Source organism: Puntigrus tetrazona, chromosome 7, assembly GCF_018831695.1.
Source record: "Puntigrus tetrazona isolate hp1 chromosome 7, ASM1883169v1, whole genome shotgun sequence".
NCBI classification, from domain to species: Eukaryota; Metazoa; Chordata; class Actinopteri; order Cypriniformes; family Cyprinidae; genus Puntigrus; species Puntigrus tetrazona.
The window spans coordinates 26,713,929-26,733,487 of NC_056705.1; the positions used below are offsets into that span (position 1 = coordinate 26,713,929).

The following is a 19,559-nucleotide window of genomic DNA, read 5'->3' on the forward strand; positions in this document are numbered from 1 at the left end:
TTAATCTGTCACACAATGAACAGTAAGAAAAATATTTTCTTTTCCTTCCGATTCACAATATGTAGTTGACGCAATTTTCTTAACAAATTATTTTTTTTTTTTACTAAAGTAAGCCACTTTAGTTTTGAAATTATAGTTTTTCCAGCAGGTTCAAGCTTTTTCAAAGAAAAAAAAAAGACAAATGTCTGATCTGTCTCGAGCAGTTAAGCAACACTTCTTGATGCCATTATATGCAGTGTACACATTATGTAAAGGATGATATGATAAACAGGAGTTGAGATAAAAGAATGTTCATGTATAAAATATATCAGTTTATTTATATATTTAGTATATCTCTACTCTGTATTTGGCATAGACTCATTTTCCTTGAATCTTGAATCCTTTATTCATTCTATACAACATTTTATATACAATTTTCTTCTGTTGCTATGAGAGTGTTAATTAAAATCATTCAAAACACTAGCTGAAATCACATGCTATCTGAGCAGGTACTACTTTGAACTAGAACTTAATTCATGGCCATTGAAAAATAACATGTTTAAAATACGGATGCGTTTGTGAATTGGTCATCCAGTACATATGGGTCTGCAATTGCACTTGGTTTTATTGTCTGAAAGGGCTTTTACTGAGTGTTGACTTATATATGTCATTTTACTTGTAACTGGAAATAAAGATATATGTTCTGAAATTAAATATTTGATTGCTACACTCTTAAAAATAAGTTTCGAAACAAAGTTATTTATTTGTTTGTTTTAGCAGTGATCCCATAAAATAATGTTTTTTTCTTAGTTTGAAGAACTTTTCAATTGACCAAAGAACCTTTTTTTTTTTTTTTTTTTTTTTTTAAGAGTATTTATATTGCATAATCTTTATGTTTGAAATGTACAGCCATGGCCAAAATTATAGAACTCTAGTATTTTGACCAACTAAAAAGTTGCTTATTTCCATCTTTTGCTATAGTTTCAGCAGGAACGGACAACAGCCAGTGCTCCACACAGAGATCTGATCTCATAATCATCGTGTCTGTCAGGAATGACATGAAAAAACAGTAAAAAAACTGCAAAACTGCCCGGAAAACTATGCACATATACACCTAGGGCAAAGCTGCTTTAAATGCAAAGGATGGTCAGACCAAATGCTGATTTGATTTAGTTGATAGAAGTTAATAGATAAAGAAAATGTATTTTTTTGACAGCATCCTCATTTTACAGCATTTTCACACAAGTGCTGTAGTTTGCAGGGGGGTTTCTTGAAGCATCTTGGAGACGTTGCTACTTTCTTCTTTATTTAGTCTGTATCAGTTTGTTCTGTTTTTTGAACGTCATTCCAGACAGACTGGATGATCATTGATGATGATGATGATGACGATGAAGAGATCAGATCTCTGTGTGAAGCACTGGCTGTTGTCCGACTGACACACTACAGCAAAACATAGAAGTAACTGACTAAAGTATTTTAGCTTATATGATAATATATATATATATATATATATATATATATATATATATATATATATATATATATATATATATAATTTTTTATTTTTGTAAATGGCCATCACTGTACATCCAATAAAAACTACAATAATCATGATGCTAACTGAATAAAAGATCAAAACATCATCATTGCTATGGGGGTCTCCAATTCACAGGGGTGTATTTTACAGGGGTCTTTACTTTTCACTTATTAATAATACTAATCACTATTATCCCACCTTGAGCTAATACAATTAGTTCAATAAATCAGTGCATGGAATTCTTAAATTAGCTCTTCAGTAGACATAGCATGAATTAAAGGAATAAATACTCACAAAAAATACAGCGTAAGAGCTGCTTTCTTAAAAAGAAATACGACAGCCAGTGAACATAATAGCAGTCATTTCCAACATACAGTAAGCTAGAAAAATATTGTATATCGACATCAATATGTCGAAAATGAGAATGTACAGTAAAAAAAACCCTTAAATTCATCTTCACACGGCGGCAGGTGTTTCAGGCTGATGTCACTTCGCATGGTCACATGACCTGCAGCGAGTCACGTGATCGTGGCTCCATTCTCGCCATTTTGAGTTCAGAGTGAAGCACTTTTACACCACAGGAATAAAAAAAGCAGCGCATCACGAGCTCCGAGGCCAAAGATCAGATATAACTGCCGCATCAGTAAGTAGCGTTCGGGTGGTTGTGACAGTCGCATGACTCTGAGCTGTTTATTAAACGGCACAGTGGTTTTTCGCAGCTCATGTTGAACTGTAAAGCGTGCATGTGTGTGCTGTGTGGGCTGCTGTTGTCAGAAACGTCCTGCCCCTTTCTCACGTTTCGTCTCCACGGTTATCACGGACACCATGTTCTCGAACCCGCACACCCTGCAGAACTTCAGCTCAACTATTTCAGGGCGATTAGCCGAGATTGGTTTACACGTGTCGTGTATCTGTCATTAGGTCTGTGTCTGTAAACATCCGTCAACTCGTCAAATCTTCATAAAATGTTGCACGGAGAGACAGAGCGTTTATTTTTAACCCCTTCACCATTCGTGCTTTTTTTCTTGTCGATTTTACCTTTTGACTATCACTTGTTGCGTTTAAATAAGCGCGTTATACAGTACGTTTAATATATTTTTAACACGCAGGCCTACATGATCTTAAAGGGAAAGTTCATCGAAAGCGATTTTTTCACCTTTGTTTTAGAAACCTGTATAATTGTATTTTTTCCTTAGTTCACAAGCAAAAAAAACGTGATGTTTTTAAGTCCACTAATGTCAGCAGGGTGAAATCTTATTTTGGACCCAACTGGGTTTTATTGCTTTGAAAAAAGGGTCCACTACTGTTTCATTTGGAGAAGGAAAAACGATAATTTACAGTAGAAGAATTGCGTGCTTTTACATGTGTTCATAACCACGTGTTTTTGTTTTGATTCAGTGTAGTACTCTCTAACTTCCTTTTTAACTGTAGGTCAAAATGCAGAAGTGCTATGAGTAAAAGAAAGTGAATAATCAGCTCATGAGTCAGACCTATTAGAAGTGATTGAGAAATATTATATTTTACTTAAGGAAAAAATGTTGCAATTTAATACCTGATAGTGATCTGGGTTCGCAGGTGCAATAACAATAATAAATTGCTCTAAAACGTATTGCTGCATTTTTGTCATATTAAATAGAATTAAGAGCTGATGGTAATGTTTTCGGTGTTATTTGTCATTAAATGTTTCTGTTAAAAAAAGAAAAATAATACTAAATATTAATTAAACTAATATTAGAATTACATTATAGCATATAATTTAGTATTTTAGTATGTAACTATTAATTTATTTTACTACTACAAATATTAAATATACAGAACTGAATTTGTTCATACTGTTTTCCTAAATAGGTCATAGGACACATCAGTGAAAATATGTGGCCTAAAATATATATATATAATAAATGTAACAGTTTATTAGCAAATGACTAATTAACATTGTTGATTGATTAGAGCAAAACATAATGAGCGTATGAATGTAGATGGTTGCCTGATCAACTTGCCATTGTTCAATTTGTGAGAATAACTTGCTGATTCTACACTATGCTGCTTATCACTTAACAATGAAAATAATGACAAAAGCTTATGCTTTTTAATAACTAATTACATGCTTTTCTAAAACATTAATACGGTTATATGTGCATTCGTGTATCTACATTACATTTACATGTGTATCTAAACTATGTTATACACGACACAAGATTATTTGCTACCAGCTCTCAAAGAACGGTCTACTTTTATTTCAGAAATCACGAAATGTCATGAAAAAAAGAAGCTAGACTGATTTGCTAGATGGTAACTAGTGCATGGTATTTATAGGTTTGTGAAGTAATGGCTATTCTTGTAAATATGTAGGGAGGGCCTTTGCCAGTTGACACACACACACACACACACAGAGTTAAAAATGATGTCGTTCCCCAGTCCTGCATTTCTCAGCTTTTTGCGAGCTGGAAGTTCCTGTTTAGTTAGTGATTTTGTTTCATTCACATTTTTGCATGGGTTTTATTCATGTTGCAGGAATGGAGGACAGCAGTGGAGTCGCTGTCCTTGTACCTCACCCTAGAGGCCAGCAGGATACCGTCTTCATTCCCGACAGACGTCTTCATGGTGCAGAGGACCAGCAACGACAGCAGCAAAAGCAGGCTGCCGACTCTCTTATTCAGGTCATTGAGAAGCTCAGCAAGATCGTGGAAAAGCGACCCAGACGATGCACTGTCTCTGGGAAAAAGAGACCCTTGATGACCTGTGCTTCTGTACCCGTTCCAGACAGCAGGGGCAGCACAGAAGTGGTCACAACTCCGAAGAGATCCAGAGAACAAAGGGACGACCATCCGACATCCAGCAGCACGTTCGAACAGGAGCCTTTGAGTTTAGGCACTCGGACGGTCACGTGCTACCAGTGCAGTATGTGCCGATTTATCTCTCCTACTTTGGAGCTGTTAAAAGAGCATCTGCTGCTACATGACGAGCAGCACAGTGACCTTATCCTCATGTGCTCTGAGTGCCAGTTCACTTCAAACCATCAAGAGGAGCTGGTGACCCACGTAAGACTCCACCTGGAGGAGGGCGATCACGCCAGACACATCATAGATGAGCAAGGGATAGCATCAGCAAGGAGTGTCCACCAGAAGATGGCAGTGTTGAAGACAAATAACTTGGAATCAGAGAAGACATCTACTCCCAAAAAATGGTACAGCTTTGAGCATGGCAGGTACCGTTGTCTTATTTGCAACTATGAATGCAGACAACAGCGCAATCTGAAGACCCATGCGTGGAAACACGCTGGCCTGGTTGACTGCTCATACCCCATATTTGAAGATGAGACGGACTGTCCTGGCACCTTACAAAGCTCCAGTCCTCAACTGGTTCCAGCAGGTAAAGAGGATACCATAGTAGTTCTTGCAGCAGTTGGAGGCAAACCTCAGACCGTTCAAGGCTCCTCAAACCTCCAGCTAGAGCTGCGTGCTTCACCAGAAGTGAGATGTCGTGGGGAGAATGAAGCTTTGAAAACAGTGGAGACCAAACTCCCGATGATCAATCAAGTGTTTTCTCTTAAAGACCCAGAGGAGCCCTTGGTCGAGGTCCAGGTGACACCAGAAGCCCAAATGGAGCTGGAGTTGGAGACTGAGAGCCAACAGGCAAGTTCTGACAGCCTCCTGTCCTCTGCACAGAAGATTATCAACTGCAGCGGCAACAGCGCTGGCCACGTTAACGTCATCGTGGAACGTCTTCCCTGTGCAGAGGAACCGGTGTCCAGCAAACCTCTGCTCCTCAGCCCTGAAGTAGGAGGAGACAAGAGCCTCCTTGCTTCTGAGGAGTCAGAATTAGAGAGCCAACACGTATACTACAAACAAAAGGAAGAGGTTGTGATTGCCTGGAATGGAGAAGATCAACAACAGGAAGAAGAGTCGGTGTCTTCGAGTTCTCCCTCAGATGAAAATGTGCCACCGGTTCGGAGGAGGACTTACTCAGAGTCTCTTCGGCTGCATTCTTTGGCTGCCGAGGCATTGGTGGCCATGCCCATGAGGGCCCCAGAGCTTAGCAAAACCACTGCAAAAAATATTTATGACCCGAGTGTTCAAAGTCCTGATACAGGCCAGAGAATTGTAGAGATTTCTGACACTGCCAACCCTAAGGCATCCTCAGGAGAGCTCACAAATGCAATTGGAGATCCAGGTGCTCTTCTTAACCTTGGCCTCCAGAGTTCAAAAGATTCTCGAGATGTGCTGGTCGAGGGACCCTCCAAAGCTGGAATCAGCATGTCTCTTTTGACTGTCATCGAACGACTGCAAGAGCGTTCTGACCAAAACACTTCAGACGAGGATATTCTGAAGGAGTTGCAGGACAATGCTCAAAGCCAACATGGAGGTGGAGTACCTGGGGGTGCCGCTGTGCCTGGTGACATTTCCACTGCAGACAGTTTGGTGGAATATATTGCTGGGAGCGAAAGGCCCTACCGCTGTCGACTGTGCCTGTACAGCAGCGGAAACAAAGGTTACATAAAACAGCACCTACGTGTTCACAGACAAAGACAACCCTACCAATGTCCCATCTGTGAGCATATAGCCTGTGACAGCAAAGACCTCGAGCGTCACATGATCCACCATTTCAAGCCTCGCATGTACAACTGCAAACAGTGCACAGAGAGGTTTCACTACAAGGTGAGGATGGAAACAGATGGAGATTAGCATTAGGAAAGTGATTAATTCTAAAGTGCCTCTATCGGGACGAAAAAGTATTAAGCTAATTATATCATTAAAACATTTCACTGAATTCACACCATAAAATTGAGATTCCGTCATCATTTACTCTCATGCTGTATGTCTGTATAACTTTTTTTTTTCTTTTGCACAATTTAGACGCCATAAGGTTTTTTTGTAAACATTTTGGGTGGGGTCCAAATTCAGGTTGTGTTTTGTTTGGGGTTTTTTTGTGTTGCAAAGAGGAAAGTTAGTCATACAGGTTTGAAATGAGGGAGAGTAAATGATGACAGAATTTTTTAAAATATATTTTTAAATACATTTTAGGCTGTACACTGTTTAAACAGTTTTTCATGACGTGGGACTGAGTATTTTATGCTTGCAAAACTAAATTCCTTGAGCATGGCACTAGGTCAAATACCAATTAGCTGTATTTATTTGTTTCTATACTGAGTTGATATCTTAAAATGCACTACATAATCTCTTTGATTTGAACTTTATTGAGTTATCTTTGCATTTTCTGCAAGGCAATACATATTTAAGCAGGTCCCAACTGTTCTGAGTGGGGAGCAAGTATTAATTTTACTCCATGTAGATCGGCATACTAGAGTTTCTAATATTGGAGTGCACTGCACTCCCTTCCTTCTGCTTTATTAATAAACTTCCTCCTTATGAAGCACTGATGATGGTTTTATTAATACCTCATTCAGAGTCAGCTGAGAAACCACGAGAGAGATGGGCATGGGATAGACGACATCAGCAGCACACTGACCCACGTCGCTGAAAGCGCAGCAATCATTGAAGAGCCAGCCAAGATAACAGATGACGGTGAGAATTGAACCAATCACTAGTGCTACACGATAAAACAAAAGCAGTTTTCCAAAACATTCCACTTATAGCTGTGATGGAACAGAAGCAGCAACAGAGGTTTTACGCACATTTGATTGCAACAGATGATTGAAAAAGAAATAAACATAGGGCGGGGATTTGGTTCTATTCACTGGTTTTTGATTGGGTTTTGAGATATGGGCGTTTCATTCAAAAATGAATGCAAGCTTGTGGTTGATTGAAGTAGTAAACACGCAGGGGTGTCTCCAGAGTGTGTGCACGATAATAATGTACACATTGTGAGATTCATTGGTCGTAACAAAAAATCGCAATAAACAAAGAGTGTTAGTTCTTTAATGATCACGAGTTCTCTTTGCAAGCTTTCTAGGCAATCCATTTAAATTGTAGAACTTTGCAGATTTGCAAGGTTTTTAAGAAGAACATTTGCATATTTATGCGGGATTTGCTCTAGAAGTAACAGTGTTTGTCATGGTGATAAACATATAGCAATAGACAGGACAAAATATGCGAAAAGGAAAATGCATTAAGACTAGAGCACTCTCACTAATTTCAGAAGCACCCACAGTGATTATTTTTGGAACCTGGTTGATACGCTTGCATACAAAAACAGCAAAATGCAAGTGCGCTAAATAAAATAAATTCCTTAATGCATATTTACTATATTAAACACTTAACTAAAATAAAGGTAAATAAAATGTTTCTAGTTAGTGAAAGCCTATTCTTTGCATGGATTTGAAAAAATAAAAGTCTTCTGGTCACTCCCTTGTAAGCACAATGGCAAGTGGCAATATTGGGTAGATGGTTATCAGACTGAATTCATGAGTGAATTTATTAAAATTCTTAGTGGATTATAGCCTAGAATGTCAAACTGATTATGCTCTCTTTATAATCACCATCTCATGTTCCACTGTGATCAATGAAGCTCTACACTCCAGAATTAAACTTACTTACATCGCATTTACTCTTTGCTCATTATCATTAAAGTATTTTTGAGCAAGCAGAACCTAGTGAGTGTATTCTTTCTAAATGAAACCCTTCTGATTGGCCATGGCATTCAAAAAGCAGCTTTTTCTGTAATTGGCTGCACTGCGATGCTGCAAAAAGACATTGTAGATTAAAAATCCACATCATTGCCCTTTGTTGATTTTGATTGCTTCCACGGTCCTCATTTTTAAGTCGCTTTGGATAAAAGTGTCTGCTAAATGTAAATGTAATTTAAATCTATGACCGACAGAGATAATAATAATAAGAAAAGCCTTGCCCAGCAAGTTGATGGGATTGGTTACATGTGTATGAAAGTTGGAAACAATAGGAAAAATGCATTAAAGGCTTTTTTACACCCCGATTTTAGGAATAAAATGCTTAGTAATGACTAATAAATTAGCATGTTTTAAGCATATTAAAAACTCAACAGACATTACATTTAATAAAAAAAAAAATTGTTCACAATAAAATCAATAACATGTATCTACAATATGAATTCAACTAATTTTAATTTCACGCCGACTTCAAAATGACAAATAAGGTGCGACTGTGTGAATCTGCAAACGTTCTCTCTTTCTGATTTGTGTGTATTTCTCTTTGTGTGTATTTGCACAGATTCGGTTGGTGAGCAGAGCGTTTTCAAATGCGACGTGTGCGACTACACCAGCTCCACATACGTCGGGGTGCGCAACCATCGGAGAATCCACAACTCTGATAAACCATACAGGTTTGGGCATTGTTTTTACTGTTACTTACCGACTTAAATTTTTGTTGCGAAAGATGCATTGCAAAGAGAGAACAAATCAGAAAGCATCAGTGTGGCACTTGGCTGGAAATGAAAGCATTACCAGTCATCACCACAAGGGCGCAGTGGTGCTCAGGATATGCGTGCGCTTCATGCCCTTACTGTGAAAAGCCCTTACATGCTATAAAGAACGATTTTTTTCTTTTCTTTTCAATGCAGACGCACACAAACTAACCCGATCACACGTAAGCTCACGTAAACACCTCAAGGTCCCATTATGGTCTCTTTGTGAATGTTGCCACGTCTTGCTTTAGTTCTGCTTACCCATGATCATTTCAAACAGAGCTTCTAAGAGAGAGCGTCCTTTTAACGCAGCTGCAGGATCCATTCAGGGCCTGCAATGTATTGCGTTTGCTGCAAGCAGCGCTTTGAGTTCAGCCTCTCTACAAAAAGCCTTTCATTGTTCTTCAAATGCAACCCCTCTAAACGTTCAAACACACAGCCGCACACACACAAAACACAAATTACCACACACACAAACATCGCCTGACCCCTCTTGACAGGTGCCCCGGAAGGTCTCTTTTTCAAACCGTGGCTCTAATTGTTTACCCTGTGCCGCACGACCCCTCTAGGTGCTGCAGCTGTGATTTCGCCACAACTAATATGAATAGCCTGAAGAGCCACATGAAGAGACATCCACAGGAACACCAAGCCATGCAGCTGCTGGAGCAGTACAGGTGAGAAACAAACACTGAGCTGGTGCACAGAACTTGACTCTAAGTGGAGGTGGGTCGTAATCTTCGTTCTGTGCTACAGGTGCTCTCTGTGTGGTTACGTGTGCAGCCACCCACCATCTCTCAAATCCCACATGTGGAAACACGCTGGAGATCAGAATTACAACTACGAGCAAGTCAACAAGGCTATCAATGAGGCCATTTCTCAGAGCAGTCGGTAAGAAGGGCCTTTACAATATACATTTGCTTTATTTGAATTTGTTCACTCAAGGGTGAGCCGATGTAGCTCAAATACTCACCATCTTTAAATTAACAATGACACATTATTAATCGCAAAAATACAAAATGTAATGCATTCTTTTTTCTTATTTGAATAATAGAAAGTTCAAAAGAACAGCTTTTATGAAATATAAATCTTTTTGTAATATTATTAATATCCTCACACACCCTCATTATAGTAATAATTTAACACAAATGACACAAACTTAAGAACAGTAGTGTATATAATAAAACATTTGCCTATATATGTATAAAAAAAGTAGCATAAAAATTCTGCTCTGAGACATTTGTCAACGTGTAAAGACTCAAACAGACCTTTGAATCTGAGTTGAAATTGATTTCTGGAACAGAACTTGTCAAATCATCGGCTGTTTTTGCTTCCGAATTTACAATTACAGACACTTTCGAAGTGTTATTCATGTCTTATTTCGTCTCTAACACTTACAACTCACAAGAAACAGAAGGGTCTTGGAATCGAAAGTTGAAAAAGGCATTTTGTTGTGTTTTCTGCGTTTAAGATCTCCTGCTACACCTCTGAAGTCAGCACACGAGACTGGGGTGGAGCGTCCGTACATCGTCTTGAGCAGAAAAGACAAACAGTCACACGAGGTGGCTTCTGCTACGGGTGGGCCAGAGGGTGACCCCGCGAGGGCGTCGTCCTGCAGGGAGCAGGCCGGGTCTGTGGCGTGGCGGGGCGGCTCGGGGCAGCCGCGGCCAGGTATGGAATACTGTGTGCTGCTCTTTTGCTGCTGTATCTGTGGCTTCGAGTCCACCAGTAAAGAGCAGCTGATGGAGCACATGAAGCAGCACGAGGGAGATCTGATCAGCATCATACTGAGCAAGGAGCAGCAGGGAAGTCAGCCCACAGAGACCAGCAGCAGCCAGTGACGCACGCCTTTTCATCCACACTGTTCTTCAGTCATTTCTGCTTGAACAAGCGACATGCACAACTCAAAACTTGCATTTATTTGTCAGTCTATCTTTGTATTGACGTTAGGTTCCGTTACTGTTATCGACCATGGACGTGTGAATCAAATATTTAACAAATGACTTGTACATCAGTAGTAATTTCAAAGGCATCGTATACCTCATTTGGTGACATTTATACATTGTAGAGTCCACACATTATGAAAAAAAGGCAGCTTCTCTCGTTCACTGTAATATTATTTATAGTTCTATTTCTTATGTGCATTTACCTTTAAGGCGCCGCTTGCCACAGCGTCGCATTTCGAGTGTAGAGAGGCAGATTTCTAATGTGTGTCAGTGTTTGCTTTGATATTTATCAGACTAATTTATTTTATATGCATGTTCCCCTCCGTTACGTTCGTACACAATTTGAAAACGTGTTTCTGATTACCATCCAATTATGGTGCTATCGGTCTTGCGCTCAGAAATGAGGAAAAGAGGAGACGTCTTCGGGAATGTATCTTAAAATCGTAAAGAAATGTTATGTACAACTGCGTTGTCATCGAAACGGCACAAGTCTGAAATTGGACCTATATTAAAAAAACGAACAACTGGAAAAGTGCAGCAGAAAAAAAAAAATCTAAAACGGAATATATGTATAAATTATACTTTGCTATTATTATTATTATTATTAAACATATTGATATATTAAGCTTTTAAAAAAAGTTACAATGCCAAAACTTGAAGCAGTTTCTTCACTTTCTATTTTCTTATCAGCCTTTGAGTATATTATGGCAGGATTATTATTATTATATTTTTTTTTTAAATCTGCTGTAACTGGGTAATGGGTTCAAATGATATGTATCAATAAAAAAGGCAGTAGTTTATAGAGTTGCCACAATACCAGCTATAGTATCACGATACCAAATTGTACCACAGTACCTCTATTGCTGTGTGGATTCTTCTGCTTGCCAGATGATGTTTATTATAGTTTATTTATTAACTATTATTATAGTTTAATACTGTTCTGAATGTTTTGGAGGGCAGTTTTCTAGGAAAGCCCAGGTTCGAGTTTAAACTTGGGTGTTCGTGTATTTAATAAGGAATTGATTCATTACAAACAGACCCGAAAATTTTCAGATTTCATCAATTTTTTTCGTTTTTGCTCTTCTTTATAAGACAGTGTCAAATTAACAAGCGATTCATCTTGAATTCCCACTTCCTGTGTGAATGGCACCTGAAGCACTGGGCCTAAAGGCACGTCATTGCTGTACCTGAGCCACGGTTGGCCATTTCATAACGGAGTTCAGCTCAACTGGTCCCGTCACCGTGGAAAACACCGGGATGCAGTATTGTGATACTACAGCGGCATCGTTATATTGTGAAAGCCTAGTAATTGAGATTTTGCTTAATCACTACCTCGAATCTACTACGCTGCGTCCCCTGCTCTTTTGACCTTGACTTTAACTTCAAGGGCCCTCGATCTGACTTTATATGCAGCATTTCCAAGGGACGATTTGCATACGGTTAACGTTTGTATGTCAACAGTCTAAAATGCAAAATTAGCATGATTAAAAGGGCATCCATAATTCATTCAGGCTTCACACTGCCCAGTGTATCAGAGAAATTAACTCTTAGGAATTAAATCATAGGAATTTACATACACGATTATTATATTCCAAACCTAATGTACTAATTTACAATTCAAACGGCAAATGCCACGGAAATGCACGGCTTGCATATAAATCACGTCAGCGCATGCATCGTAATGAAAATGGATAAGAAACTCTGCATCGAAATTGCTTTCTCTCTTTATATCATCGTTTTAGCACACAAACATCTGTTGAGCGTTTGTTTCGGGAGGATGTGTCTTTTTGTTTATGTGCATAATGCACACTTGCTACTTTCCAAGTAATGGCATCAAAGAGAGATTGAGCTTCCTAGAAGGTTCATTTTGTGTTCCAGCTACTGCATTTCATTTTCTCTGTCGCTCTGCTGATGTAGTCCAAATTGATCAAGAACCTACCAGTTGGTATTATCCCTTTTATTTTCTCTCAGCGAACAGGAATTGGCAGACACCCTGTACACATTGTATTCCAGCAATCTTCTAACCGTTGTTTCTCACATTTCTTCCTAGAACAATTGCAATACATCTGGAATGTATTTATTTTAATTTTTTGTTTTCTAAAGATACACAATACGTTTCAAGTAATCAGCAGGGCCTAGTGAGACGATTGTGTTGTCGTTCACAGTGTGAGTCACGAGATTCGGTTATCATCACAAGGACAGCGTCTCAGCCACAAGTGTGCCTTCCATTTCAACAGCCTCATTTTTGAATAAGCTTCAGTCGAGTTCAGAAGTATACCGTAAATCTTAAGCCAAGCGGTCTCCCTGCATCGAGTGCTCTGGCATCTTAGATTCTGTATAATGTGCCCTCAAAAATTGTGTAATGTATTCGGACACATGGTACTGTAATACAGTTTTGTATGTGACTTGCTGTATGTGTATATATATATACTGTAGAAACTGACATTTTTAGAGGAATTATATATTTTTTAAAACTTGTATAAACACTACAGAAGGAAAACGAATCAAAAGAAAAGCAAATGAATCAAAAATGACCTTTGTCTTGCCAAAGTGCATCAGAAAGGGTCTTTACTGTGTGTAAGGGAACGGTTGGCATTCGGAACTCCAGACAAGCACACTGTGTTACGTGCTGCGATGCCAAAGGAGAGACAAAAACATAGGAATTCTACAGTTGGAAGGCCTCTCAGTGCTTATTTCCTTTTCAAGTACAGAGGTCCAAAGGGCCCGTTTTAATATTAGTGTTCCGTTCATAATTATTTATTTGTTCTTTTGAAACGGTAATGTTATGATTTTTGCCAGTGTATTTTTGGTAATAAATAATGAACAATTCCTCTCGATGCCTCATTATTTGGTTTTCATAGCTGTACGCAACAGATGTAAATGTTATAACAATGAAAATAACAAACGTTAAACATCACACACACATATATATATATATATATATATATATATATATATATATATATATATATATATATATACATATGTGTGTATTATATAATAAATATTAAGCACAACAATTTCAACACTAATAATAAATCAGCATATTAGAATGATTCTGAGGGAGCTGATGAAAATCTGTACTGCATCACAGAAATAAATTCCATTAATATAAAGTATATTAAAATAAAAAACCTATAATGAATAATGAACTGTATAATGAATATGGGCTCATTACTACAGCATATACATTTTCCAAAAGTGGCCATTAATGATGAGTCTCATACAAATTTAAATGTATATTTGTGGCATTTCTGTAGCTAGAGTTGATGCGGTTGAATTTAAGATTAACTTATGAAGATGGATACATTTAGGAACATTTTTGTTCAGCTTCACAAATTGATCAGAAGAAAATTTCAGAAAACGTTTTATGTTCACATTCAGGCTTATTCTACACTTCCCCCGGGCTTTTCTTTGTTCTGCATCTCAAACTGAGATGTTTGTAATTTTTTATGTTTAATGTATTTTTTCTGAAACCATTTGTGTGAATCAAAAGAGGGCAGCTACCCATTTGTGTTTAGTCTCCGTTTCTGGCTCTGGGGCAATAGTAACATGCGGAGTATGCTTTATCATTTAGCAGTTTAAGAAAACCTTAATTTCTTTCTTCCAAACCTGGTATGGGTGGGTAAATTAGTTTAATAGGCGAAAACGAATGTGCTTTTCTGTGTGACTTGACATACCTTGCTAAAGACGAAATGAACTGCATTCCTTCCCTTCACTTTTAGGCTTTAATTTTTACCCATGGCTACTCCTCTGGCTACTGTGACATTTTTCCAAGCGAAAAATACTTCGTTTACATAACCTGAAACGACTTTATGAGAATGCATATACTGAAAGAAAAGCAGATCATTCAGAAATGACCTTTGAGTAGCCACATTTATTTTTTCTTTGTTGATGGAGGTTCTCTCCAGGGTCAACCATACGAAGCAAGTACTTAGCAGGTACGGTCCCAAGACGCGGCCAGTGTGTACATTTATATTCTCGTATTTAAGGCCATCCTTTTACAACAGCAAGATAAATACAGCAGGCCATAATGCATAGATCTCATATGACCGGATTTCCAGCTGAGCCAGTATCAAATGACCACAAAACTGAAATGAGTTTAAGTCTTTAGAAATTAGTTAATTGAAATTTCAAGCAAATTAAAACCAGTGGTGAGCATGAGAGAAGCCTGACTTATACGGGTTTAACTTGCTTTACTGTAACCGAAGGCTGCTGGAGCAGCGATAAGCCGCGGATGGATTCCGCTCCTCTTTGGGAAATACAAGTCTGTACCTTTTTATAATCCCTTCAAGTTACACGAATCCCTGACGGCTTCTAAAAAGCCCACTGATGTCGTCATTTACAAGATCAGCTTTTCAAAGGCCCCCATGAAATAAAGATTTAGGAGATGACATGCGAGGTGGGGAAGCACAAAAGCGATGGGGAAAATATTGAAGTACACACTTGTGGCATTTCAGTGACACTTGCTGGTGCTTCTGGGCCAATTTTTTTAAACCTCCTGGTTTTTTTTTCCCATTTCCACCACGGAAAGTCCAGTTTTGTGCTCAAGCAAGTGGAATCAGGAATAAAATACAAGTTTCTCTCACGAGCTTAAGAATTTCTTGCTGGTCCTCTAAAATAACTGGAAGCAAACAAAAATAGACTGCGACACCACACTCGAAGTACCTTGCTTCTCGAACTGGACTTCTCTGGGATAACAAAAGTAGAGAAATAGAGCGAGAGCAAAATAAAGGGAATGACTGCAACCCACTTTCTGTTCTTTGAGCTTATGAAGGACTAAAGCCAGACAAACAAGTCCCTTCCAAAAAGGAAAGTGGCAGCCATTAAACATTTACGCTTTTCTTCCCTCCATAATCCTCCTTTAAGATGAGCCGCCTGCCAATTTATTTCTTACATCTCTTTGATAATAATCAGCGCTTTAATGTCAGCGGCCACATCTTTTATTTATTTTAACCAGAACCGTTCAGATGCCCAGACGTTTCCCTCTCATTGTGATGTCTAACTTTTAGAGGAAATTCAATAAGGTCTTTACAGGGCTTATATTCTATTATATGACGGTACTCGTTGGATATTCCAAAAATGAGTGTCTAAGGGGTGCAATTGTGCACAAACGTTTAAATGATGGAGACTTGCATGAAGGGCATGATGAATAATGAAGCAGTTATTCTTTTTTCACTCGCCACTGCGCAGAGAGCTGTGGGGATCTACTGTTTGATGTAATCTCCATGTCATACATATGATTGGGGCCAGGGCTTTTGAGACATTCGATAAACAACACATAATAAATAAATTGAAAAAAAAAAAAAATCTGAGGGTGAAGCACTGTTATTTAAACTGTATATTTGTGTACTGTCATGAAAGAAAGGGTACTTGTGTGTCTGAGGCATAGGCATATTCAGCAATTTAAAGGGAGGTGTCATTTAGACGATGGAGAGCTTTTTATTTTCACTGAAGAATATCGATTTCTTCTTTCGGGATCGGTTATCTGAAAAATAGACCATATTCAGGAATTCAAATCTTAGCTCATTCAAGTCATATTTATATAAACGGGGCTTTATTGATTGGTTTCAACGTGGTACTTATTGCATTCGCATTAATCATGTAGTTCGTTTCATGTAAATCTCTTTTTATGTTCATTTCAAATAAGCTCATTTCACCTCTAAAAAACGTATATTAAATATACAACGAAAACAGTTTAGTTTAAATGACAGTGAATTAAAATGCACAAAGTCAGTTGGACGTTTTTCTCGCTCTTTATTTAATTTTGCACGTGGAAGGATCTGTTAAAAAGGGTAAAGTGTGCAGATGTTCAGATGCACGGGGTCCATCTGTTCAGTACCACTCTGTGTTAACAAAAGAGAAACAGACTTACCATTTTGAGGAGATGGTCAATTTCAGTTGTGTCTCTGTACGGACTCAGAGAGTTCCACACAAAGGGATGATGTGCTTTCCTGCACAAAAATATTTAGAGATTGAGCATGGCGTCAGATGAAGGTGCCAGGAGTGTACACAGCGCTGCAAGATAAAGATCTAAAGAAATACAGATGACTATTTTTGGTAGGAACCTCGAGCAGAACATATATTGGTCTCTGTGTGTGGTGTTATCTGTTTTTGCACAACATGTGAAATGAAGAATTTTTATTAAGTACAATCTCTTGAAGCCCAGCATGGACCTTGTGCATTGTGTGCCATTGTATATTCTCCAAATTCAAGCAAGTGCTTAAATAAAACTGCCTTTGTTGTCTCGCATTTAAGTATATGTACAAGTTATAAAAGGTGTTTAAAGAGTACGCTTTTTACACTGCGTTGACCTTAGGTTATTGTCTTCACCTACAGACACTTGAATCTGGATTTAGCAATTGGCTTTCATGTTTTTAAAGAGTAACCCTGAGTTATGAAACTACAGAGTTCCAGTGCGAGGTTAAAACATTAACACAAAATCGCAGGGACAAAGTCATTTGTTTAAAAGCACGCAATCAATTCATGGCCTTTATACAGTTTCAGAAACTTTCATGGACTGCCACTTTGACAGAGAGAGCATAGAATGTGGATGTGTCTATATCTTCTTTTTTTCTCTCCATGAATTTCAAATGACATTTTTACGGTAATAGAGACGGTCAAAATCATAGTCCAAGAACATCCCTCTGGTACTCTTCTAAACTAGGCCTGGAGAATAGATTTAACGGTTGCTTACCTCTCAGGGCACTGATTCAGGTGGACTTTAGAGATCTTCTGCATCTCAGCTTTGATCTGGTCCAGCTTCTCTTTTATCAACTGAGTGTGAGTCTTGGATCTGTGTCTCACTGATGTTGTACTGCTGGGTTTTGAACAGTGTTGTTCCTCTCTATGGTTCTCACTGGGAATCACATCTGAGGAAACATGACCTGTTTGGCATAAATAACAGAGTCGCATATGGTGGTTTGATTCTAATTACATAATAAATGAAGATGTATAAATGTGCATGATTGTTCATTTGGTTAACACAGGGCTGAGTATGAACCAGGCCATTGGGTCAGTGCGCCAGGGCCTCAAAAGACAAAGGCCTTCCATAACTTCTTAAAATGCGTACCTCTGCGCACTTTTTGTGCAACACCGTTTTTTAGGTGCCTTACTGCACCTAAAACTACGTTTCACCGCAGTTTCAAAGAGGACATTTCTGTGTGATGTTAAAACACAGGTGCAATATGTGAACCATTGTTACGTTATTAGGTGTGTTTCTGGGGATATATAAAAAAAGTCTGGGGACTGTCGCTAAAAGTTAATGCTCTACCATGTTGGAAATATAGCCTACACCTAAACCTACCCGATAATGTTAATATAAAACACATTTGTTGATGCAACTGTGTCATTTCAACCTTCTTTTATGCAGATTTGGACTGCTCAGTAGTTATGCTGGATTTGAATCTGAGCTCCTTGCCTCTCAAGCACATCTCCGTACTCCGTGAGCTACCGAACAAGCCTACCGTCTATTAAAACCCTTAGATACGAAGCCGGATACGTGCTGCTAACATTCAATAGCATCAGTTTTCCAATCTCCCAGCATATTAATATTGTTTTAAAGTCACGGGAGCCACAGTTTTGAGCGCAGTAACAATATAAGAAATGCACACCTTAAGTGCATAAAAAGCCATCATTGAATATTACAAGTTTTTTTTTTTCAGATCGTTGCTAGAGTTAAATAAACGCTCCTCTTACCTAAAGTGGCCGCATCTCTAGTTTCACATTTTGCTGGCAAGGTTGTTCTGTCCTCATCGGCTGGAGCAGATGCTGAAAGATCTAATTAATACGAGGGAAAAGGCAGCTGAGAAGTGTTATCAGTCCCATTTACAGTGATAAAAGATGTGGCACTAAGCAGATAAACTGCTGAGTCTTTTAGAAATGTTTAAACAGAAGATACTCTGCACTGTAACTGATGACCCTCTGAAAGCAGGACCAAATCTCAGCTGCACAGAGAGTGCGTTTAGCTTAATATAATGGTGAAATGAAAGCACACAGATGCACGAGGCCACTTTCTGTAGTGTGTATGAGGAGTCTGGCCACTTGCCTTTTAAATCTTCCCTCGATGTTGCTCTGCTGTTGCTTTTACTGGACGCTGACGAAGAGGAAGACATGCTTTCAAAGGAGTCATTTAATTAAAGTCTGTATGCCAAAGAAATATGTTTTCTTTCAAAACAGATGGAAGTATTCAGTCTTACTGATGTTGAAGGCTTTGGCAGCCATAGCAACAGTAGTCAAGGTGCAGTCAAACAGCGTTTGCTGCTGGTGGAGCTAAACTGCTCTGAGTCTGCATATCTGAGGCATACCCTCACAAAAGGGAAGCGAACCATGGTTTCCATTGTTGTTTTGCATGGTTGCAGTGCATTATTCTCACAATTGTAAACAAATGAATAAGGTATGATTAATTTAGTAAATGACATCTGAAACAAAGCAGAATCAGTAACGATGTGGCTAATCTCATTATACCAGTGTTAGCAAGTGCCGCGGATAATTAATGAGGGCAGTTTTTTTTATTAATTTGAACCGTTTTCTAACCCTTTTTTTCAGTTCACTTAAATAGTATAGTAGTGTAGATTCTCAATTAATATTAGGCAACAACATAGTTACACAATTATATCTCATTCTAGTCAGGGTAATATATGAAGAGTTCAGATTCAAAAGCCTCTAGGTACATCTGATGTTTTTCCTTAGTTTTTCCTGATGTTTTTCTTTCTGGCTACTTTGTATATGTTTCTATAAGTACTAGTTCTTAGTGGCTTGAG

At 38.4% G+C, this 19,559-nt stretch overlaps 1 protein-coding gene across 1 annotated transcript; it reads left to right on the top strand.

Moving 5' to 3' along the window:
• Window positions 1-2,027: 2,027 nt before the first annotated feature.
• On the top strand, window positions 2,028-13,626 carry znf507 (zinc finger protein 507). Its single transcript, XM_043244977.1, has 7 exons — window positions 2,028-2,159; window positions 4,031-6,174; window positions 6,924-7,041; window positions 8,662-8,773; window positions 9,424-9,528; window positions 9,608-9,742; window positions 10,323-13,626. Exons 2-7 carry the CDS (start codon window positions 4,033-4,035, stop codon window positions 10,690-10,692), a joined length of 2,982 nt encoding a protein of 993 aa, XP_043100912.1. The 5' UTR covers window positions 2,028-2,159; window positions 4,031-4,032; the 3' UTR covers window positions 10,693-13,626.
• Window positions 13,627-19,559: the final 5,933 nt, after the last annotated feature.